This window comes from Motacilla alba, chromosome 1 (assembly GCF_015832195.1).
Source record: "Motacilla alba alba isolate MOTALB_02 chromosome 1, Motacilla_alba_V1.0_pri, whole genome shotgun sequence".
Classification (NCBI taxonomy): Eukaryota; Metazoa; Chordata; class Aves; order Passeriformes; family Motacillidae; genus Motacilla; species Motacilla alba.
Window position 1 is genome coordinate 98,870,653 of NC_052016.1, and position 26,161 is coordinate 98,896,813.

The window sequence follows — 26,161 nt, forward strand, 5'->3', positions numbered from 1 at the left end:
ACTCAAAGAAAGAGGAACTGAGGTAAGACACAGCATCCATACTGGGCAAAATTCTGCATTTTCTTGTGCTGCTTGTCAGTGGGGGCACAAAGCAGCAGTTCTGGCCAGATCAAGGGTAACAACAACATCTACAGGGACAGCACTGCAACATGTTCCTTGCTGAGCTTCCCAGGAGGCACCAAATGTGGCCAGGAGATGTCTGTGGCCATTTGTCAGCCAGCAGGGCTTCGCTCCCACCTGGCAGGATAACTACTTGTTTGGGGCTCTTGGGGCACACTGGCCTCATGACCTAAGGACCTGTTCTGACAAATCAAGTGGGATAAGGATGGAACTACACATCTTCTTTCAGTGGCCAAGCCTCACTAGAAAATGAGGCAGATAGGATAAGAGAAAATGGCCTCAGGCTGCACCAGGGAGGTTTAAATTGAATACTAGAAAATATTTCTTCTCAAAAACATTTGACAGGCATTGGATCAGGCTGCCCAGGGAAGTAGTTTAGTCACCATTTCTGGAGGTATTTAAAAAGACATATATGTGGCACTTAATGACATGGTTTAGCTGTGGACCTGCCAGTGTTGGGTTAACAGTTGGACTTGATGATCTTAAAGGTCTTTTCCAACATAAATGACTCTATGATTCTATGAAAACTGACCCTTTGTCCCAGTGCTGTTTTAAGTGTGTGATGACACCAGTGGCACATGATGAAAACCTCACCAGCAATTCATGTAGAGGATTATTACACGGAAAAAGGATGCTCTCCTTTCTTTCTTCACATATCAAATGCATGCAAGATTGATGACTTAAACTGTAAAGTTGGTAAGTACACACAATCCTACTGAGATCTAGCCATTAGCTACATCCCTGTCCACAAACAAGCTTTTAATCTTCTTTCAAGCACTCAAATTTGTGCCTAGAAGCAAAGAAATTAATCACAACAATGGCTATGGTAGTGCGCAATCAGAAGGAAACAGATGGTGTAATGCACTGTTTTCCAAACAGCAGCAGCTTCTATCTCCAGGAAAATAATCTGAATATTTTCCCTTGCTGCTAGCATTACTATAACAAAAGCTCCTATTTGAAGGACATCTCTGCTCTGTACAGCATCAGTAAATTACCCCAGAGTTTATAGACAGCAATATTCTTTGAGTATTAGTTGGCAGAACCAACTAGACTGCACCTATCTCTCCTTTTACATCACATAAACAGTAACATTCAGTGGGTAACACCCCTCCAATTATCTTTAAATGACTGCAGACAGCCTGGTGGAATCAACACAATTGTGGCAATGAAATAGGGCTTATTTTTCTCATGCTTCATTTCCAGGCCTGTTTCTGACCACAGGCAGGCTGTTGCACATTGACAAAGAAGCAGCCACGCTGAACTACAGCTGTACACTCTCTCTGATTCCTCTTTCCCCAGGGACCTGCAAAATACTTTACAACAGTGACTTCAAGTTTTCTTGGGAATCATTAAATTAAGATGCCATCACTTTCTTCACCACTAAACGTTCCTACTGCTCCTTTTGATCTTTTTGTTTGTGCAGACGCCTTATCTTTACAGGACATCTAAAATGCCCTACTGTGATTTTCCCTCCAAATCCTAACAATTATTTACAGGCCCCTCCTTACATCCTCACATTTGATGTGATGCTGAAAGATTCACACTAAGGAGCATGTATCCCACCTAACTGTACAGAGCAGCAGGCTCTGGCAGCAGAATCATCACTGTTCTAGAGTTTTTTCTACATTTATTCCATTTCTCCACACTTCATATCTCCTGATAAGCCATTGCCCCTGGTGTTGCTATTCCTCCTCTTGTAGACCATGTTTTTCAGGGAAAAGAGTACATCTCACAGACAAGAAACACAGCAGCTCTCACGCACTTCAAAATCTCACCACACACACAGGGCACAAGAGCCCACCTGTGCACCCTGTATCTTCCACTCACCCACTTGTTTTCCCTGGAGTTCTGGCAGGTAGGAGAAACTCCAGTATCAGAAGGGCCTTGACACCCCCAGTAACAACCCAGAGGGCTGCAGGACCGATCTCACAGGAGGAATATAAAAGACTGAAAATTACATGGGGAACTGCATCTACCATACACATTTGCAGAGCTCAGAAATTATTGTTTCTTGGATCAGTTTCTGAAAGCAAATCAAAAGGCACATACAAGCTAAATCTTGCCATGTGGATCTTCCAGAACACTTGCAGTAACAGTGGAAATGAAATGAGGGGGAAGAAAAGTGAAAATGTTGTTTAGATTTTTCTCTTTAAATCATGTGTCATCAACTATGTCCTGCATACTTATTTATTTTGTTGAGAACAGTCATGCAAACAGAAAGATAACTTGGACTCATGCTACATTCTTGTACAAACTGATTGTTTTGCACACATTAAAAGATAATCTACAAGTTATTTCTAATCTGAAACTTAAGTTGTTTTATAGAGTTGAACACCCACACAGCATAACAAGTTAGCACTGTTTGTTACTATGCTTAGTCCTGAGCTTTTTTATAATCCTATATATGTGTTGAATTATGGCAAGTTGGTTGTGTTAATTTTTAAAATTGAAAACAAGTTGTCAAAGAGTAATCCATGCCAGAGGCCAGTCACTAGGCTAAAACTATAAAGAGTCAACTGGAGGCTGATTTTAAATGAAAAAGAAAATGTAGCTGAGATGTTAAAGACACAAAGGTTGATATTTTTACATCTACAAATCCCACAGGGTTCTTGTACAGTGAAAATGCTGAGAAAACCTGTCTGAAAATCCAATAAATAAATCATTATTCATGGATATTCTAGATTCTTGAAATACAAGAAAAGACTGAATCTTCCTTTTTCAATGTGGATGAGATTAATATAAAGTTTAGGTACAATCATTTGCCTTTTATGCTTCTTAGAATTGGACAGGTGTGCTTATATTTCACTTTCAAACTACTCTAGCAGAACATTCTAGCATAAAGGGGTCCTATCAAGTATTCTAGAGAATCTGTCCTGTTAAAATATATTTAATAAAATACCATTACATAGTAGTAGAAGCTGGAGTGGGAAGAAATTTCAGAAATTGTTTGAATGAAGAGATATCTGGGTGAACCTAAAACCCACTGCAATCAAACTCAGTATCTCAAAGTAGACAGCAATAAATATTCTTAATATTTTGATGTTGATTTATTAAGGGCTGAGTGTTTCAGGAATTATTTGGTATCACATGAAATCTAGACAGGAACCCTGAATTAAGCTACAAGAGCGAGTTACAAGAGTGAATTAGGTTAGTTGTCCAAGCTTAATCCTAACTGGATGCATCTGCTCAGAGAAAAGCCACGATTGTAATAAGCATCAGATGAATATAAGTAGATCAGAACTGAGATAAATGGACAGCTTGCATTCTATTTATACTTGCACATTATGCTGCTGAGCCACTTCTGCCAGTCTTTCTTCACAGGAGAAAGATCTCTCAAAAAAAATTAAACTAAAATAAATCCTAAACCTAATACAGAGTGTTTCATAATTTAAATGTACAGTAACAAATAAAAAATTATAATATATAGATTAGGGTTTGAATACTCTGGAGGTATTAACACTTAACTGTCAAGATAACAAAAAGTCTAACATCTGTCCCTCTAATTTAGATAATCTTATATTGCATATCTGAATCTCCTGAGAGTTAGCAATAAATGTGACCCATCTCCAAAAAAACAAGTTCCTTCATCATTAGCAATAGAAAATACTCTGGAAATCACAGTGGATCAGAGAAATAATCAGAGGAGAATGTCTTTTTATGATCAACCACGTGAAGTGGGGATTAACATCTAACAAGACAGCACTTCCACTTTGTCCTTTGAGTCCTTTCACTTTTGCAGGCAGATAGCCTGCAAAATTTCAAAACTTCAGACATGATCTAGGAAAGAGTAAGGAAACTGCATATACACTGACAAAGACCAGGAGGTCAGAACATGGGGAAAGCCTGATTAGTATCCAGTGCCAATGCAAAGCAACAGGTAAATGCCACTGTGATATTGGAGCTAATTATGCAACTGCCACCTCCAGCTCACTCATTTACCTAAATTCTACCAGGTAAAATTACCTGGAAGGTGGCAATTACAGGTTGTGATTGAACAGGTCTGTCAGAGGTATGAGGTTTACCTGTTTGGTTGGAAGTGAAAGCATGTGAAGAGGAATCTGCTCCTGGAGACAGAAGCATAGGAAGCTCTTGGGAATTATTTCAGTCTTAAACTTGATGAGGACCCCCACTTTCACCCAACCACAGTTCAGCACCCTAGTGCTGCTGCTCTGGGAGACCAGTGCAAGGGAGGGAGGAGACCACAGCAGGTGGGGGCCTATAGAGAATGGATTTTTGCAGCAAGACAAGGAGAAAGAAAGTGATGGGAGACTTTTGGTGTCTGCACCCTGTGGAGTCACTGCAAGAGGAAGCTGCTGCTGATAATCAGATAAAACAATTGGCAGCAAAAAGAACTGGCTTAAGATGGTTTAGCAAATACAGCTTTATTGACTACATGCTATAAAGATACTATTGTTTCAGGTTTATCAGTCATTCCTTGTGCATACACCCTGAGGCACAGTGGTCGTTCCCATCATGTACCAGCTAATAATCAAACTCAAGGACTCAGGATAAGTAGCTGACTTTACATATTGAGTTACGCTAGTGAAAACTGTGTTCAAAAATCACCTGCATCTAATATGTGCATATACATGCCTATGCAAACACATATGAATGTGTAGAAATTAAAAACACATGCAGTCAACAACACTGACTGACCTCCCAGCAAACAGCTCTGTGCAGAATGAGCTGGGGAAGAGAGAACCAAAATCTGACATGGGAAAACTCTGGCTGGCATTTAGGAACTTTGATTATGTTCAAAAAAGAGAATTCTAGTTCAAAAGTTTGATCTTTTAACAAATGCAGCAGGCACACAGTACTTTTCCATCAGGTTGAGTTCTGGCAGAAGCAGGCAGAGGAGGGGTTTGAATGCATTTATACTCTACAGTTCCTGCTGCTTTCCCTAACTGGATCTGCAGCATTTGAGATCAGCAAACAGCTCACAAGTGAAACCCGTGCTTCCTCAGTTTCTCCAAAAGAGACAGAGCACCTGGGAACACATTTCTCAACTGCTCAAGAGGGGCTGATTTTGCTGAGGGCCAGGAAAATGCAAACCCCATGATTTTGAGAAGGTCATTTCCTGCAGATGATACCTTAGACAACCATGAAATACAAAATATTGTATAGACCAGTGCTGGATCAATGCACCCAGACAATTCCCAGCAGGGGTGGGCCCCAGCTACAGCTTCAGGTGTTCTCAATAATCCAATGTGTACAGAGGGAAATGACTGCTGAGCACCTACATAAACAGAGGATGTTGTCTTGTACTGCTTCCATAGGCCAGGAGCACCTTTCAGCCTTCAGTCTAAGCTTCCTTCCTCTGAAAATTTTCTCTGTTGCCATGTGCTTTGGACCCAAGGGATCCAATGCTCTGTTCTCACATCTTCTCTTATCAGACTTCAATTCTTCTACACTTTTCACAATCCTCTCTTAGTCTCCTCATGAATGGGCTATTAATAAAACGAGAGAGTTTTCAGTTGAGTGGCTGCTTTGAAATTCTTCTGCATGCATGCACTGTTACACCAATTACAAATGTATATGGCAATAATCCACTCAGCACAGAAGTAGTAGTGCTATTAATACTTTACAAAGCTTGTATGCAGCTGTAAGTAATACCTTTTAAGGACCTTTCAAAAATGGTGCAAAAATCCCTAAGCTGTAAGAACTTCATACAATTTTTCTCAGGTTACTGTTAGGATCCAGCACAGCAGGTTGTGTACTGCAATCTTCTGAAATGGTTATGGATATAAATCACATAAGTGTTTGGAGAAGGAATGAGATTTTCATAATATTAATGAACATTCATCAACTGCTGATTTCGATGATGCTCACGTCAGCCTCTAGCAAAGTAGGATTTTTCCTGTGTACAGATAAGCATGCTTAATTGAACCAGGATGAAGGGATTTCTGGTGGGATGTTCAACAGTCTCCTAGACAGTCAAAGTTTTAGTTTGTTCAGAGTTAGTTTGCCTCATTCTGCTTATCAGCTACTCAGTTTTAATAGACGCATTTTAATTACTCAGTCATAATTAAAGACATAAATATATCTAAACACAGTGAGAGAGAAACCAAAGGCCTCTCTTCATGCCATCTGGAACTGCAAAGGACTACAAGTCCAAGCTTCAGTTGAGTAGTGAAAAGTTCTGTGAGAACTAAGAATCAACAATTTCCTTCTGAAAACCTAAAATAAATGCTGTATGATATGAAGATACTATCACTGTAACCTTTAAAAAGACTGAGAAAATCATTCCATCTATAGCATCGTACCAACAAGCACCAACACTGAACACAGCCACAATCACACAGGCACTTTGTTTGACCTGACTCCACACTGCTGCCAAAAGGAGGATTCCTGCTCCCAGTGACTTCTTGCTTCCTTTGTGTGGGCATTTGCATTTGTGCAGCCTAACAGTGAATTATGCATGGATACGTTCCAGGTAGGACAAGCAGAGACATGTGATGTAGTTCCTGGTTGAAGAAGTCAAATATGATGGTACACAAAGGGGCATGTGGAAATCTGTTGAAATTGTTAGTAACCATTGATTTCCAGGTTGAGTGTATTAGTAAATGAATATTTCCTAAAATAGTATTGCAAAATGTGCTTCTGCTTGGATTCTTCAGCTGAGACGTTCACATGATTTAATAAAATAGCACTATTGCATAAATAAAATAAAACAGCACTAATAGCATAAATAATGACTATTTATGGTTGTACACTTAGAACCCAAATAAAAGCACAATGGGTCAGCACAATACATCATCAGAGTTATAACTGCCAAACAAATTATTACACATCAAAATGTGCTGAAAGACACTAAATATTTTGTAAATTAAATATACAAAGTAGAAACAGGCAGTGATGAAATCATGGCTCCTCTTGACATACAGCACAGAAACACTGGGGGAAATAACATTATTAATATGTAAGCTAATGAGAAAGAAAAAGTGAAGACATCACCAAAAAAATCACAGGTTATACCTTAGCCTGCATATTCTCTGATGTGACTAAAGCCTGCAAAGGGCACACAGTGTGGGTCCCCATAGCTGTAGAGCCATAAAACCAAAGGTAAATCCCAGATAATAGTTCCTTTCTCCCTCCCAAATTTTTATCTCCTTTGTTCCATTTGGATCCATAGATTAATTTTTTCCAGACATTCTAAATGCTGTCAGTTAAGACAGCACTGTGACAGCAGTTTTTATGTGTTCCATTTTTATACACAAGAAATGTTACATAGGCATTCTCTGCTGTCTATTAAGAATGTGTTTCTGGAAAGTCTGATCACTAAAAACATTATCCCATTGCTCCACTCTTCATCACCAAACTGACTTAATCAATCCCAGCTTTTTTGAGGAAGATGATGATGACACTGAAGATGGAACTATTTAGGAAGAGGGGCACAAGTGCTCCCACTAAAAGCCTGGTACTGATTCCTTGTTTTCAGGGATGCAGCAGTAGGGATCTTTAAGGAGGGTGATCTGCTCCAGAAAGCTGGCATCTCTTCCAGGTGACAATTACTCCATCCACTATGTCAAATATACTGCCCCCGTACATTTAAAGTGAATGTATTTTAATCTCTGCACACATCCCCTCTTCCCCACAGAAAAAGCCATTTGCTTCCCAAACAATGTCCAGGATTTCACCTGGGTGGCTGACAACAGTTAGCAGAGGAGGATGTTTAAGAATCAGTAGTGGAATGCCAAACCCAAGGACAGGATCATCTAGGGAACTGGTCCTCTCCTTGTGCAATCCAACACAATTCAGGGACATGGTCACAGGAGTAATCTTTGCTCAGATTTGTGATGTGTAGTCCACCAGTCCAGGTTATGTACAAATCTGCCTGGGATATTTTTATATTTTTTATTTTGTATCCTTAAATAGAAGCAGGGCATCTGGAAAGCATTATGCAAACTGACTTTTTCCTTCAGAAGAACGTATGGGATTCCCAGATATATCTCTGGAGTGAGAAGCAGGTAAGAAAACAAAACAAAACAGATACAGCAGTTCATGTTAAATATATACAACACTCAAATATTTCAGGACCTCCCAGCTGCTCTCGAATCAAAATAAATTCAGATCAAAACCAAAGTAGTATCAAAGAAAAGGGCTGTTACTGAGTGCAGAAATTTTGCAGAACACAGGTTTAACTTCACTTTATAAGGCTCTTTATCAAATCACAAATTATACTCTGCTCTGCTTTGCACCTGCATGCCTGGATTTTGCTGCATTTCTGGATACTAATAATATCTCACCACATTTCCCTATGTGCAATCATTTAATTATCTTTAAACATTTAAAACAATCTGTGATGACTACTACAATATGTACTATATGAATATGGCAAAATAAAAAGCTCCACAGTAAATAACTAAAAAACAATCGGCTACTATGCAAGACCTAGAAGCCATCATAGAGTCACTGTGCCTTGATCCATTTAGAGTTGAGCTGTAAAACCGCTCTGCCACAGTGGCTCTTGAGCACCTGCACACCTTGCTGCAAAGCTTTTAACCTGCAGGAAAACTTTTAACACCACAGAATACCACCAGAATCCACCAGCCAGCCAGGCAACAGATCTGATGTGCCCTGTCTATGTAGCCATGGACACAGGAGACTCCTGAACCCCTCCATCCTGATCATCTCCACTGTTCGAGGCATTCAAGACTCAAAGAAGGATGTCTGTAATAAGCACATTAGCTTTGAGCTGGTGGTTGGACAAGATGATACCCACAGAAGCCCTTTCCAATCTAAATTATTCTATAATCATCTGGTCCATTTAGCTCCCTTGCTGTTATCCAGTTGTGTTCACTGCTTTGAATCCCACAGAGGAAAAGGGAACCATTTTCTGTGCTTAATTTATGTCGGTTGTTTCAATTTCCTAGTGAATTAATAATTTAGTAGAATTTTATCTTCCTCATTTTAGAGTTATGTGAAGAGGCCAAGTGGTAAAGTAAAACATTAAATTATTTACAAGTTGTACACACATGCAGGCAGATAAATGGTGCATCATATATTTAACAGTTGTTAGAAAGTACAAAAGCAATAGGCATGACAGCCAAAGTCCTTTATCTAAGGAAAGAAAAGTCATCTTCAAGTTTGTGTTAATTTTTTCAGGCATAAAAAAGGGCTAAAGCAAATGTATTTAAGGTAGATCCACAGTTTGTACAAACTTCAGGGCTACCAGATGAAGCAGTTTCTGTCTGCAAATGAAGGAATCAAAAACTTTAACAAGGCTCCATTGCCCTGCTGGCAAAATTCTTCACAAAAGGCAATTAAGACCCTGTTCCATGTTTTAGAAAGATGGAATTGAATAAATCACAGTGTACAGAACTGTCAAGTGTTGGCAGGTAATTAGGTTATCACAGACTGGGAGAATAAATTAAAAATTCATTTGTAATGGGTGGACAGTGCTATTAAACAACAAACAAATCCTAAATCCTCAAATCTCCAATTACCAACCCTATTCAGTTTGCTTGAATAAAAGATTATGTCTTCTTATTTTGGTGCTCAAGAAATAAAGAACTAATATTGAACTGCTGAGTTTTTATACAACTCCAAATAACCTCTACACATGATGAGGACAAGGACAGCAAACAGAATTCCTCATAATTCAACCTTTTTAATTTCCTCATAATTCAACACTTTAAAATGTATTTACTGCCTTATACACACAGCTGAACAACTTCCTTCGTATAAAACTTAACCAGAAATAGGTTTGAAAAATGGAAATAGTTTTGAAGCACCATGCTCTGAGTATTTTCTACAAAAAACTGCAAAGCAGAACAAAATACCACTATACTTCCCCCCGCCCCAAAAAAAACCTTCACATTCTTCTTGAAAACTGATTTCAAATATATTTCTTTCTTAATGTGCACATATTTTCCACAAAGACCTTCTGTTGAAATTCATCTGGCTATCTGAACCCTCCCTTCCCCTGAATGCACACAGAGAGACATAGTCATTAAAGGATTGGCAGAACAAGATCTCCTTTCTTTTCTGAAGGGGGCCCTACCAACAAAGGACCTCCGAAAGTAGTAGTTATTGTGAGGTACTGGGTGATGCAATCTTCAGTCAGCTGCAGTAAAGATCTAGGATCTGCTTCCTCCATGTCCTAACAAGCAGACGCATCTCTTATCCACACTGTATTAGCATTCTTCTACCCTCTGTTTCTGACAAACTCTTCTGGCATGTCCCTGGCATTAGGTTCAGCAGGAACCCCTTTGAGCACCTACAAGTAGTTCCACCACAGCCAGAAGGTCGTTTTCTATCCAAAGGGTGTTCAGCACATAAGCTCTGGTGGAATGACAGCAAGTGAAGGGGTTAAAGCACCTGCAGCCCTCGGCTTGCCACGCTCCCCAGAAACACTCAGTCTGGTCTAGAGCTCACTCCTCTCCCTGATGCAAGCCCCTGCCTCCTCTCACTGGCAGAAAAACCACCAGGTGTGGGAGGCAGAAGGATCTCCTGCAGAGAACACGGGGCTGTTGGTGGCACAGGGTGGACACCAGCCCACAGCTTGGGGAAGGCTGGTCAGTGAGACTGCAGAAAAATAGGAAAGGAGGCGGGACAGAGTCAACTTCTAGTGAAAGGAGACACTACAAGGAGGCCTGTGGAAGGAAAGGAACTTGGTACTGGGGAGGCACAGCTGGGGACTGAAAGGAGTGAGGGCAGAGGAGATACAGGCACTGGAGGGGAGGTGTGGTGTGACCCTGGGTGCAGCAGATGGACCTCAGGCAGGAGACCTGAGGAGGGACCTGCTTAGGACAGCAGTAACAGGAGCAGAGGCCAGCACGAGAGTTCATCTCTCAGGACTCTGAGGAGAGGAGAAAGCACCCCTACCATGCAAAGGAAACTGCAAACTTGCCAGAATGCCCCTGTGCTTCCTGCTCCGTGCTGGGGACTGATCCTCCACTTGGAGTAGCTGCTTTGCTGCAGTGTCACAGAGAAAACAGGAAGGACTTGGGATCATCCTGTTCATGTTGCATCGATACAGAAATGCTGCCTAGCATGCAGGCAAGGATAAAGGGGGAGAAAGAGGAGTGTACATGTGCAAACAAGGCATCATAATAAGAAATAACATAATACAGTTTACTTTGAGAAGTTTTGGTGGTCTATGGGATGCAATTTTTAATGAAATATAAAACACCATGCCTTGGGTGAGAGACCTACTCTTTCATGATCTTATAGCAGACACAGCAAAAAAAACAAGGCCTCAAGGGAGCAAACACTGGGCAGTCATACAAACCTAGATGTACCTTGTTTCCTTTTCAGAATAAATCTCATGCCTCAATTCCATGATTTAAAGCACTTTTCCAACTGAAAAACGAAATTTAAGAGCTTGAATATATTCTCATTAAACTGCAACACAAGAATTGATAGCAGACATGAAGTATAAAAATACATATCTCTCATAATAACTTTGCAAATATTATAAATTTATAAAAATTTAATAACCATTAAATGACCAAAATGTTCTCAGATAACATTTAAGATTAATAATTTAGCACTGAAAAATAAGTTGCTATGAATATAGACTTCTAAATGAAAAGACAAGCATCTTATATTTCATATCAAGGCTAGAAAAACAGCAAACAGCTGACACAACAATCAATGTTTTTTTCTTGGACAAATGGCAGATCTCAACAATATTTGAAGCTCTCAGCAGATGGCTTGGAAAAAATCAAAAAAGGTGTCTCATTAAGAAAAATACTTCTACTCTTATCATTGCAGCTGATTGCTTACACATACTTGAAAGTTGTTACCTATATAATGTACATTTTATCTCTATTTTAAGCAAACCTTTTCCTCTGATTTTGGACTCAGCTAAAGCAAATCTGTAAATTGATAAACTGAACCACAGAAAGAAAGAAAAATGAAAGTCACAACAAAATGCCACTTTTTAGGCTCAATGTGCACACTCAGCTTTCAGCCTTGTGCTTTCCTGGATCACCATCCCATGACATTTGTTTCTTTAGACATAGTGCAGGATGAAGAAATTCTGGTATTGGTTTATACACACTAGAATCTGAATTTCCCTGTAATTTCTAACTACACAGTTTTGATCTTCAAAGTAAAATATTACTTAACACATCATGTATTTGTTTTAAGAGGTGTGAAAAAATTAGGAGTTTGGATAAGTGGTACCATAAAAAAATATAACTATTTCTACTTTTCACAACAATCAAATCAAATCTTGTGTGAAAACAAACTGTGTGCAGACATCACACCTTGAAATTTGTTAAGAGGCAGGGGACAGAATGAACCAAAATGTTTCTATTTCACACAACATGGAAGACTCGGAGCCTGATACTACACCTCCTGAAATGAAATCCAGGATAACTGGTGAGCTCAACATTCAATTAAATCTTGACAGAAGCATGCACCAAGAAGTGAAAAGACTCACTCGAGAAACTGGGCTTAATGGGCAGATCTCTGCAGAAATCAAGGACCCACAGTATGGTAACAAACAGACCAGGCAGCAACCCAGCAGCCGTAGCATTCAACACCCATTTCAGATCTGAAGTTAACCAAGACAGTAAACTTCTAAAGAGATGATTGTACCTGATTCAGCTATCCAGGAAACACAAATTAAGGGAGATGGTCACAGGAGCTTCATAATTTCTCCTCTTAATTACCTGCAGACTGCTACAGAAGGAGCAGTTATGCCCCAGCCCTGTTCCTCCAGAGCCATGGCCATGTGTTCTCATTCTTGCCCTGGTATCAGCTCAAATCAAATGATTTGAGCTCAGGATGAGGCAGGGCAGGCTGCAGACATGACAGTGACTACATTTCTCCCTCCTCAAAAAAAAAAAAAAAAAAAAAAAAGGAAAAAAGGCAAATTTCCATTTAATCAACACGCAGTTAAATGGTTCAAACTACTGCAAGGTACTCATCTCTCACTTGATACAAGAGAAACCATGGGAAGCCAAAGGCAAGGGAGAGAAAAAAGTAAACATGCTTGGAAAGTGGTTTGGAATCACTGCTTTGAAAAACCTTAAAATCAAAAACTTTATTAAAAATTGCTGCTGTTGTGTTTTTTGTTTGTTTGGGTTTTTTTAAATGGTTTCATTTATTAGGTAGCAGCAACATGGTTTATTAATAGCAGTCAAACTGCTGCTTGACATTAGAAACTTTTGTTTGTGGAAACTGCAGCTGTGTTGACTGGACATCTAACAGCTGTCAGAACCTAGCAAGCTCACCAAGTGTTGACTCCACACCATTCGAACTCACAAACCTGCATCGACTATGGTGAAATGTGATATTTTATGTCATTTTTCACACAATTTTTTAAAATATAGGGAGGGAAAAAGCTACAAAGATGGAAACTAAAACATTGGAGCACACATGCTATTTCATGTCTTAACATGTTCATAACATAACGTTGGTTGCTTGCTGATAGAAGCAGCTGAGGTGAAAAGCAAGACCAGGTACCAGCCCCGGATATCCAAGTTTATACGGAGTCACCGCTGGCCAGACCTGCCCCACCTCCAGGTGCTGCTGCTTCCCTGAGCTCCCATCCTTGCCGTGCCCTGACTTTATCAGGGAGGAGATGCACAAGTGCCAAGCTCTGCCTCGCCCTGCTCCCTCCCATCCCACCTCACCTGACCTCTAGGAAAGGAAACCCAGGTGACTGAGCCGGGCAGGAGCCACAACCGGACTCTCACCTCTGCAAGCAGAGGACCAGACCTGCCAAGAGATACCACGGGGCACATCCCCCTTATTCTCCCAAACCAAAACACTGCTTGAAGCCCCCTGGCAGCACTGTGCAGTGATGCGCCTGACCTTATTTCTGCTGGGAATGTTCCTCCCTCCCTCAACAATTTCACCACGCTTGTCTGATGTTTCCTTTTCTGCTGTGTCAAATACAGATAACAAGTTACTGGAGGCAGGGATCTGTCCAGAGCAGTATAGCTCACCAGCGAAGGGCTTGGCAGGCTGCACAAAAAATGGAGCAGAGCAAATGACCAGCCTTTAAAACAAACACAATTTCATTTATTCATAGCTTAATAACTTACTAATTCATTGCTTAATGTGTTATTAGCAATACATTTTAAAAATCAGGCTTTGACCCTCAAAATTCCTTTCTAAAGGCATAAACAGTTAAACTAAGTTCTTCCCTCTGCACTTACCAATGCATTGATAATTTTTGAAGTCTGAGGCCTCCAGCATTAATGATGCTACAAAATCAACCCGGACAGTTCTAATTACTTTTTCCTGAGTACTTTTTGACTCCAGTAAATTGTAGCCAGAGCAGCTGCTTGTGAAGCAGCTGATCGCTATGGAATGAAGGGACCCTGACAGACAGACCCTTGCAATACCAGACAGGCTGTAGGGCAGGGTTTGTGGAGAAACAAGATCTGCAAACCCCCAGCACAGAGCCCAGCGTGGCCCTGCTCCCTGCACAGGAGAGCAGCACACAGGTGGCAAGGCTTGTGAGAGCCCCACAGAGCCTAATCACAAAAACACCCCCCTGTAAGGCTAACCCACAGCTGATCTGCTGCCAGGAGCAGGCAGCAGGGAAAAGGGGTAGGAAAGAGATGAGAATGGATGTACACGTCTTGCTGCCTTTTCTTCCATGAGTATCTTTAAAATTGAATATTATAAACTACATTTGTTGCTATTTAAGGACACAGGTCTAGCTCTCTGTACCAGCCATGCATCACATGTCTCACATGTCAGGGAAACTTGCAGACTGGTTGTCAAACCAGAGAGACTGCTGGTCCAGGGTGATACTGAGTGAGTGGGAAGGCTCCTCTGTCTCATAGCACTGCCTGCTCCTGCTTTCCTTCTCAGGCAGGATGCACACCAAAAAGCCACCAGCCACGCTGCAGCTCAGGGAATGGCCACGTGCAGAAAGTCAGGAGCTACTTGATGGGAAAGGATAGGAGAGGAACTCCTGAGGGAATGTGGGGGAACAGGAGGGGCTTCTCTGCAATCCAAGTGCCAAACAGTAACACCCACATCCCTTCCTGCCTTGGCAGGCGCACATCAGGCCTGTCTCAAATACCTGCATTTCCCTTCAGACTACTCTTGGATCTCTAAACTCTCACCCTCCTTTGGGGATAAAACTTAAATCCTCCCTCTTCCCACCATCTCCAATAAGAGTTCCCTGAAGCATCATATGAATGTAAGGCAGAGTCTTTACTGAATTCATCCCTAGACCATTATCCCAAAAGAATCATTGTGGGGTTTGAGGGTGTTTAAAAAGAGTATCAAATAAAGCTTGGACTAATTGTTCTGTTTCCATGCTTTAAAAGGCATGTGGTAGGATGCTGCAAAGTTTCTTCCTGATTTCCTGAAGGCTGAGTGGGTACTGTTAGTACTACTTTACCTTGGAAAATTGCTAAGCACACCTTGCAAAATTAGCAATGTAGCATTTAATGTGTACCTTTCCTCTCCTTCTGCAAAATTATGGCAGCTCTCTGTGCCACCCAGACCTTTTTAATTCCCTGTTAGATCAAAAATGTAAACAATTGCTTTGAAAAACACCTCCCACTGCCACACTGAAATAGTTCATCTTCTGTCTTCGTACAACAACAGAGAGAAGCAGTTTCTATTAATATCCCTCTCCTGCTCCAGGCTTTGTGGTCTCAAATAAATTCAGGTATACAATTTTCAACGGAATTGACTTTGAAACAATGATGGCACTGAAGTCAGATGCACATTGCAATGTCCTTGAAGGGCAAGTAAATCAGGAGCTGGGAGTAAGAAGCACTGAAGAGACTCAGCAGAAGGAAATGACGAAAGTATGGAATCAGAAAGCTAAAAAAGCTATGTGTTGGTATTTTTTTCTTACCTTTACTTCACAAGTGATTTATCTGATGTGGAAAGGTCCCTTTTTTTTCCTGTTAGCTGTTGGCAGCATTTTGAAAACCATCAACAACTTTGATTACTTCCTTTTGATCCCTCCGTGCACTCACATGCTCTTTGCTTCTCTTTACCTTCAAATCTCTAGTATTAGAGCTCCAATGTACATCCCACAGGTCACTTGCAGCCTCAGCAGCTGTTGCACAGAGCCTAGAAACAGAATTTTTTACTGTGGCTGTCCTCAATAAAACCACTTGTGCCAGGATCACAGTAAATGTCTGGGTCCTGAGCAGACTGGAGCTATCTCATAATTAGAGCCTGGCATGTACTCAAGCATGAATAAAGTAATAATGATGAATTTTCATCACTCTTGTGATTCTGTAAATGTAGGTCATATTCCATCCAAACTACTGAACATAAAGATACTGTTTTTCAGACAGTGTATTATGCACACCCAGCTTCATGTCCTACTAAATACCCATCTACGAGCAAAACATCCAGAGAACCTTTCTATATCACCTCATTTCTGCCTCATTCAGCTTTTGGTTCTCACCCAAGCTGCACAACCAAACACACCTGTTTTGCTTCCTTAGCCCATCTTTCCCCTTCTCCCATTGTCAACAGTCCTCAAAGTAAGCTGGAAAAATTCCTTTCCCAAACACAAACATCCTTTCTTATCTACTTTATTTCATCGAATGTTTGGGTGAGAGCTTTAATTTTGTTTTTAAGTATTATAACAAGAATATTTTATATAAATGCACTTTGCCATTACAAATATGCTGAAAGGCTGAGTAAAGTGTCTCAAAAAAGTGAAATTCTAAGTAAGAAACCATCAAGCTTCCTTTTATAAATTCATTTGGTAATAACAACCAAGTTCCAGACTCAGCTGGGAACTGAAAACAAAAGCCAGCAGAAGAATTGCCTGGTGTTTGGAGAGAGGAATTCATGTATGTATCAACAAGAGGGTACAAGATGGGTAAATTTTGTCCTCCCTCCCACACCCGAGACACCTGCCTGAGATCTCAGGCACTTCTCAGGGGCAGACAAGGAATCAGAAAAACCCACTCAGCTTTCACCTCACCACATGAATTACAAAATGACTCTCTTCACTGCAGTAAATCTGAAAATTGCAAATGTTAAGATAATGGAAGTAGAGAACAACCAATTCAATTACAAATATTCCACAAGAGCAGGACACAGAGCCATAAGGAGTGTTTCAGTTTGGCAGGGCCTTTCCCAGCAGTTGCTTCAGTGGGCATCGTGCCTGCAGTAACACATGCAAGGTAAACACAGAAAGAGGAAACAAACCAGTCACGCAATGCACTGCTTCATGTGGTTCATGGGCCAAAAGCTGCTACAAGACTGGTTTTACAAAGTTCTTGTTCAAACACAAGGCATGTGACATGAGGTAACCTCAAATGACCAGCTAAATATGGTTAGCTAACCTAACCACAGGGTTACTTGGAGAGAAAACCAGCAGCCCAGGACAAAACAGTGACCAAGAGAAATTACTTTTTTCATTCCAGAAGTCAGGCAAAGGAGTGTTTACAAAAAAGGCTGCAATTTATCATTTGGTATTTTTAACAATGAAGGTAGTAGCCTGAAGAGTAATTTTTAAAATCAGCTGTGTGTAATCTCATCATTTGCTATTTATATAAATTATCTTGCTGTTTCATATGCAAAGCCATCCTCCCTTTAAATCCATCAGATGATAGGCAGGAATTGAAAGAAAAGGAAGATACATTTCTGGCTCAACAAGAATTGAGACTTTAGAAGAATTAGGACAGTCACTTCTCGGTGCAAATTTTCTGCCTGCCACATGAAATGCTGAAGGCAGAAAGACTTTTAGTAAAACTGTCACTTAGCAAATGCCTCAAGCACAGGAAGGGTGACAGCATGCACAGCCCTGAAGTAACAGCACAGGTGAAAAACAGGAGCTTACTTATTGCACAGCAGTGCAGTTCTCAACTTGCCAAATACCTGCTTGCCCAGATTATTGATTTCAAAAAGGCTGACTGCTGCCAAGCAGCATTACACACCAAAATCTTCAAAACCTAGCAGTACCATGCTGCACTGTGCTTTATCAGCTCACCACAATTTGAGTGGCACATTCTAATAGGAGTCTGCCTTGCCCTGTATCCTTAAACCCCCCTCAAAGGGGTTTAAGTGCCTAAGGGACCATCACACTGGCTCCTATCAAGCTCAAACACCATCAGCCTTCACATGAAGGTAGAAACATTTGGGGATGGCTATCACAAGGCTCCTCCATTTCAGCTTTCTCCCTTGCTGAAACTCACAGCCAGTTACACCTTTGTATGACCAAATTTAACATTTCTTCATTGCAGCAAGGGTTTCATTGTGTCCCACTCCCTGGTGCTCCAGGGAACCATGTGGGAAGCCCAACAGCCAGCTCCGTGCCCCTGGAACACCACAACTCAAACAGCACTTCCCATCAGACATCAAGAAATTTAAAGCATTACTACAAAAACTCGAAAGCCACAAAATGAACAGCAGAGGCAGACTGAGAATATAACAAACATCCGAGACTGCTGTAAGTAAGAGGATCCATTGTCCAAAACTGCCCAATCTGTGCAGGAAGTCAACCTCCAAGATGATGACTCCACCTCTACCTGCACCCAGGACAGTGTGCTTAGGCTGACTGTTCCACAAGGCATGAGGAGGCTGCACCCACGGTGCTGTTAAAGGCAACGTAAAGGGCTGGACTTCCAGACAGTTTGCATCACCACAAAGCTGCATTCCTTTGTGTGGTGAGCCACGTGGCTCCTGCTTGAGCTATGTAGTTGTGGGGATAAGCAACTGGAGAGAAGTCAAAATAGGTAACACAGTATTGCAGGGTTAACTCAAGAGACCTACATGTGATTTATCCATATAAAAGCATTCAAGATCCTGTTCTTTCTGTCCAAAATGAGGGCTGCTATTTAATGGGACAAGACAAAAGAAACAGTGGAACTAAGCCAGATATTGTAGAACAGCAGGCTCAAACTTCCAGCTGAAATGCAGTGTTTCAGATACTGAAAACCTTAAGAAGTTGTTGGAACTGACACACAAATAACAAAATTTCAAGCAGCTGGCTTGATCTTCATTAAATGAAAAAGTGAGTGACCCAAATGCCTCCTTCTCCCAGGTTTTGGCCAACACATCAGCTGAGAGCAAACACCTTGAAGACAAGTCAGCCTGTGTTATATGCCGACACTGCATCCCTGCTCTGCGCTGCTCCTTCTCTGCAGAGGTTCCCCGTTATTTGATATGCACAAGGTAATCTTGCAGCTTGGCTCTCTGTGGCTAGAAGTGTGGCAGGCAGCTGTGCCAGGCACTCCTGCCAAGAAAATATTCTGACACACCATGGTTATAAAAACACATCAAAGGAAAAGGCTTTTTTCTTCTTTCATATCACTAAGTACTTAAATCCCAGCAGGGCTCTCCCGGCTCTGCAAGCTTTAAGTATATATACCCAAAGTCCATAAACTGAGGAGGGGACTGACATATATGTACCCCACAATCCCCTGAAACGCCACTCTAAATGTGCCATCATTTACTGTTTAATACCTATTTTTGGATACGAAGTCAGCAATAGGTGCGGTTTTTTTGGAAGGGGGGGAGGAGTTGTATGTAAAAAAAAGAAACCATATTGTGGTGAAGTGTTTTGACACAATATTTAAGCAATAATAGCTTGATTAAAAAAGAAAATGTAATCAACCCTAGTGTTGATCAAAGTATTTTTTTCAGATTACCAAAAAGGCAGCCAGCTCCTTTTAACAGGGATGATTCTGCTGCCATCTCTGAACCTTGCTCCCACTAGTTTCACTAGATTCAGCTGTTCGAGTAGTAAAATAAAGGTTTTGGTTTAGGCCAGAATATGCTAAGAAATGGATGCCATGCAGGTGCTCCCAGGATCCGTGACAGTGCCATCCTCACAGAAAATATGAGCAATCCACTCCTAAATGTTTGGGTCTGTTCAACTACAGCACCCACCCTTACTTTTAAAATTTTAAACCTCATGTCAGGAAAGGAAAGCAAGTTAATACCAGCAGAGGCATTCCCCACTACCACTACCTGGGTGCAGTGGACATGCCCACAATCTGCAGATTTCAGAGCTCTCACAGCTCTGCCAGCTACATAGAAAGCTGACAAAGGTGCCAAGTAGTAAATCAATGCCTTCATGCTCAGACCTGCCTGCTTGCCAAATTAACAGAAGCATACAGAGCACTCTGCCACATGGAGAAAGACTTTCTGAGTTCCCAAAGTTGAAAATCAAGCGAACCAAGGACAGAAGCTACAAGGGTAAGAAAGAGCAGGCAAGCTCACAAAAGTGTAGGAATGGGGAGGACAAGACACACAGAACAGGTCCTTCCAGCTGCCCACAACTTTAAGAGGTCCTTTCAGTATGCCTGAGGATGTTCGGGTCCTTGCAATAATCTAACTCACCCCAGTGATTCTGGGTATTTGGAGACGGTGTGTGAGTCCCTTCCTCCCATATCTGGGCCTGATTTGTCAAGACAGGTGAGCCAGCCTTCAAAGCTTCAAAAGCCTGCCTGTCAAGAACAGAAAGCCAGGGAAATGTAATGTAAAGTTTGGGCCCCAACTGTGAATAAGACTGAAAATGCAGAGCTACTGAAAAGTGACTGAAATGGCTATGGGACGCTACCTGTGCTTAAAATACCAGCACTGCATACAGATTTACTGAGGAACCACATGTTTTCCTTCTTTGGTTTGCAGATGTTTCTTCTTTCTGCAGAGTGTTAAAATTGTGTTTGAGGAGAGGAAACAGATGGGTAGCTGCTATAGTGGCACTTTTCCAAGGTGGAAAGAAACCATTATAGTGGGGCTTCCACAAGCTTAAGGCTGAGAATGTCAGATTTGTATTGCCTGTTTGCACGAATTAAACACGTCACTGCAAGGCTTCCAAATGATGCAAATGTAGGTAGAGGCTGACACTGAGAGCTGGTGCCTTAACACTGTTTCTGTGTCAGTCAGAACAAAGGGAGTCCTAAGCAGAATCCCCAGAGCAGTCAGTGATGGGGACAATCCATAAGGTCCCAGGTCAGAACTGTTTATCATCTCAGGCTTCAATCTCTAAGCTACTGCTCCATGGGGAGAAGTGCTGCCCATAAACAGAAATTTGTGGAAGAGGGTTGAATTTAACACAGCAACAGAACTGAAAAAGAAGAAGGAGAAGAAAAACTTCATCCAAATAAAGAGAAATTATGCCATTATCCATCAAAACAATAAACATGGAACAAATAGGATTTTGTTTTTCAGTATTGATAATAATTTCACAGTTTTTTCTGCAATAACTCCAAAATTCTAATGGGGAAAAAAAGAAGAAAACCACAACCAGAGAATTTATTTAAATAATTTCTGCCTTTTATGAATTTATATGAGAAGAGCAAAAGCAATTAGCCTGGTCACCCAAGTCCAGGTGGCCATTTGATAGAGAGAAAGTGGCTGGGAAGACTGAGGAGCATATCTGGGAAAAAATAAAAGAAGATGCCATGGGAACACCCTTTGCAGTTGTTGGGAAAGTGTAGGGCACAAAGTGATTTTGAACTGTGGAGCAGGAGTCAGAGTTGGAACATGAAGCAGATGATACTATTAAACTAGGGAGCAGCTACATATATCCAGAAGGAGAAGATAATGTGAGGTGTTGGAGAATAAGCTGAAGGTGAGGAAGACAAGAAATAATCAATCAAAGCTCTGCCAGAGAAAGCTGTCCAGATCTGTGAAATGTGGCACAGGAAGGCACTCAAGGGACTCAGTGAGAGGATCACACATTGATATGAGAGTAAGGAAAGGTCAGTAACTTACCATGGGGGCTGGGAATGTGAGTAAATCAGAGCACAGGGGGCAGGATCTCTAAGGCAAGTGCTGGTGTGGCAGTGAGGGATGAGTAGCCTGGAAAGGTTGTGTGAGTGCCAGACTGACACAGGGGACTTGCCAGTGGGAAAGCAGCCAGAGGCACAAAGGCTGTTCTGGTAGAACAGTGAAAGATTACAGACACACCCAGACTTACCATCCCTAACCTCAGGCACTGGGAGATGCCAGCCTGGGAGCTGAGCTGCTCCAGGCTTCCTGGCCCCCGACCCAGTCACAGGAACGATCAGCACACCTCAGAAGGTGGAAGGACTTTCCTTCTAAGATGCCCCTTCTCTCTGTTTGGCACACAAGGGTTTTAGAATTCCACTTCTGACTCAAAAGCTTAAAACTACCTGGGATAAATCTCAGCCTGCCTGCAGTATAATTCAGAGGGAAAATAAATATAAGCTAAGGAAGAAGAACAGGTTTTTGGGGTATTTTCCTAGAATCCTACAAAGGAGAAAATCCCTCGATGCCTGAAGGTGGGCAGCCGTCCCAGGGGAAGCCAGGGGAACCTCTGCATTTCAATTACTCCTGAGCACAGAGCTATTGAAAAAGTCTGAACATGATCTTGGGCTCTTAAGGAAATCTTTGCTCACAAAAGGTTTCTGAACCAACAGAACTGCTGTGAAGGCAGACAGAGGATAATTAGACCCAAGGACAGTGTGCAGCCCAAGAACAGGAGACAGCGACAGAGAAACTGTCTGAGCAACCTGAAAGCAGCAAGGGAGGGAGGGGAAGGAAAAAGGAAACCTGAAACAGTCACCTATAAATACAACCACTGGCTGTATAAAAGGGCTGCCTTTGGCCTGAGAATACCTGCACAAGGATTGTAACAGAGAGGAAGAAAGAGAAGGGGGAGGAAAGGGACCCGCTAAATCACATGAGTATGAAATTGCCTGTAAAGTAAAGGCTGGCTTTTCTATATATTTTTCTTTAAATATGCACATTTAACAAGCTAAAAATGAGCACACGGTCAGAGCTGCCAGCAAGTATGCAAACAGCATTTGGAGCTGCTGGTGGCTTACATGAAGGTCACAGTGTACCTGCAGCTGCACAGCTGAGAGACAAGCACTGTCACAGGGAAACCTCCCACTCTGGAGCCTCCCTCTCCTACAGCTCAGGAAGAAAAGGTTCCCACATTCCCAACCAAATCCAGCACACATTCTTAAAATTTATCTTGCCACAAAAAAAAAAACCCAAAAAAACAAAAAAACAAAACAAAACTAGATCAGAATTTTCAGGGGAGTGGAAAAAGTAATGTACAAATTACTAAAATAAACTGCAACAGACAGTATGCCCTAGCAAATATCAGACTGGCTTTCTTCTTAAGCATTCAGAAAACCAAAACAGGAAATGAAACAAATATCCAGATATTTAATAAAGACATGTTTTGAAAATAGGAAGATAATCAACAGGAAAAACAAGGAAGGAGAAAAAATGTGTATGTGACCTTTACTTGTAATTTAATGCTTGATTCTTGTCAGATCAAATCTTGCTTCCCCCCCAAAAAATGCTATTAAGAAGGTAAAATATCTTTTTTCCCTATCAAAGAAAACAGAGGCAGCTGATCTGTTCATTCCATATTTGTCTTTTAATCTATGTTTAATCTATGATGCCTACAGCATCAGCCATCTTGCTAATTATCTGCTTCCACCACATGGAAATTGAAAAAGATGAAAAAGTCACCCCTAGGAAACAGTGGACTAGGAAAATGAGAAGATAAATTCAAAGTTTTGATACTGCAATGAATAATACCTTACAATATTCTGTATTTTCAAATCACTGTTTTGTCTCACATAACAAGAAGATGCAGCACTTCTGTAATCTGTCAAGCAAGAATAAAGGGCAAACCAAACAGTTTCAAAGGATGCAAAAACCACCTCTCTCGTCTTTTCAGGTAACTTTTTATTCTGAAATACGTTCACATTTCTGCATGAGCAATAGCCAGGATAACACTCCTAGATCTAATCAAAGATCACCTCACTGTGCACCGCTTCTTAGTTCTAGTTTTGAACACACAAGGATTTACATTTTCAATAAAAAAAAAACCAATCTCAGAAATGTTCATAATATTTCTACAGTGCTAAAACCATTTTAGGAGATCTACTCTAATTTTTAATCCACACAGATGTAAAACTACATTTACCACGATTAATTCATGCAACTCTTCATTCTCATGGAAGTGTAATTTAGAGCCACCCAAAATGCTGGCTTGCAGTGCTTACAGTTAGCTGAGCTTTTCACTGCTTCATATCAGACCCATTTCACCAGACAAATCTGTAGTTCCCCCAATTTAGGTACAGCCGAGTCAGATAAAAAGGGAATCAAGACCCATTTAGAGTACGTGACTGGGCTAGCAGCTACTCAAAATGATGTTCTAAAGCATGCTTCAGGAATAACTAAACACTAAAAAATGTTAATTAGTGTTAATATCAATGGAAGTTTAACCTGCTGACAAAAGCTATTAATGTTCTCTTTCCTATTAATGAGAGCATGCATAAAGAAAGCTAGTCGGATTGCCAGGATTTTCTGTAAATCCCACAAAATCACTAACAGCATCCACACAACACATTATTTAAGACCAGCAGCTCCTCCTACCAGCGCACTGGGAAACCGCATTTAATCTTTGCATCAATTCTTCTAGGGCCATTTCTTCAATTTTCAGCCAGCACCTCATTCTCAGAGAAAACAAAAAGAATCCACAGCAAGCATGTCCCCCCTGCTCAAGGATTAAAGGAGGCAGGGGGGGGAAAGCCCCAAACCAGCCCGCTACAGCAGCGCTTCGCAGCCCCGCATTTCAATCGCTCCGCACGGCTCCCCGCTGCACAAAGGGGGGCAGGAGCCCGCGTTCCCTGCTGGCAGAGCCTGGCCGAGGCGGGGACAGCCGGAGCCGGGAGTGTTGGTGACAGCAGGACCGCTCCGAGCTCCCGTGCCGCTGCCTTGCGCGGCCCGGGCAGGCGGGAGCGCCGCGGGGCGCGGAGCAGCCGGGGCGCGGCCGGCGCGGGCAGGGAAGGGCTGCGCTGCATCCCGCGGCAGCCGCGGCGCTCGCAGAACGCCCCAGCCTCACTCACGTGAACGCCGGGGCTCCTCCACCTTCCTGCCAGGGTGGGCAGCTTGGAAGGAAAACGCCTTCCCACTGCCAACGCCAAGGAGATCCCGCTCTCGCTAGTCCACGTTCGGTTTGGACCGGTCGTTTTTGAAGGCTGAGGACTTCAGATTTCCTTTAAACGCTGTCGAATTTCCTTTAAACGCAGCTGTCCTCCGGACTCTTCGGAGGAGTTTGCTTAAATGTTGTGCCACAGCAGTCTTACAACTCTGTGAAATCTCCACAGCAACTGTATTCCCACCTTAGTCAAAGAGGTTTTAGAGTCGGGCTCTATGGACCCCTCAAGGTATATGGCAGCAGAGCTGCTGCAGAAGGCACCCAGGAAAACCAAACCTCATAACCAGTAAACTTCCACTTACTGTAGCAGGTACAGTATCACTGGAAAACCGGGGACACAGAAAAACCTACAAGACTGAAAGTAGTACAACTGCTCCTCATATTTGATTTCCGCTGCTTTTGTACAGACTGTTTTACAAGTTTGACACTAAGATGCTTTTAACACTTTTTATTTCCAAAGATCTTGATGCCTGCTAATCTCATTGTTGCAGGTTTTTGCTGATGGTGAATTTTGCTGAATTCCCCCACTCTTCTAATAATCTCATTGGTTTTATCCTAATTTTTAACCAACGTTAACAAATTGTCCATGGCAGAAAGAAAAAGAGATGTTTTTCATTATGTTTAAAAGGATTGTGATGTGTTATTTAAGATAAAGATTCTTTTCAACAGATTGCATACAGCAGGTAAAAAAAGCAGCCCTCCAGAGGGAAATAAGTGGACACTTGTAATGAGTTGTTCATAACTCTCAACAATACCATTAAAGAGGATATGAACTAAAAAAAGTTTTTAGGAGGAACCATCAAACTATCTAGGCTTCCTCTGCCAATAAAATTAATTTAGATAATTCATTTACTACATTAATTCACATTATTTCCACTCAAAGTATGACAGGCCCACAGCAGCTCCATGTATTAGATATGACTAGGGCCATACATGTTTCCATTTCAATATTAATAGAAATGACAAAATGAAGTCTTCAGTCAAGCTTTTCCATAACAAAGTATTACCACTGAAAAACAGGATCTGTGGGCACTTTGTATGCCAAAAGTATTTTGTTTACGTGACTGCCACTTGAGACTGGATTTATGCAAAGGAACAAGTGATGGGCAGCAAGACCACAATTACCAGACCAGGCTCTTGCCATTCTAGTGGTGACCCAGGAGGAGCAAATGCATGAGAAAAGATCTCTGCAGGTGCACTGGGATA

The 26,161-nt window shown here is 41.6% G+C and overlaps 1 protein-coding gene across 12 annotated transcripts in view; it reads right to left on the bottom strand.

The window, feature by feature from the left end:
• MCF2L (MCF.2 cell line derived transforming sequence like) overlaps positions 1-26,161 on the bottom strand; it is a 156,726-nt gene that overhangs the window by 98,465 nt on the left and 32,100 nt on the right. The window contains exon 1 of one of the 12 annotated variants that reach the window (XM_038156608.1): positions 24,864-25,198. The exons of 9 other annotated variants lie outside the window; for them this stretch is intronic. Coding sequence is in view for 2 of the 3 variants with exons in the window: in XM_038156582.1 (XP_038012510.1) it covers positions 24,391-24,469 (79 nt within the window). In the remaining variant the exon portion in view is untranslated. Of the gene's footprint in view, positions 1-24,390; positions 24,839-24,863; positions 25,199-26,161 lie in introns of those variants that run through there. 2 more of the 12 variants (XM_038156582.1, XM_038156624.1) reach the window with 2 other exon arrangements.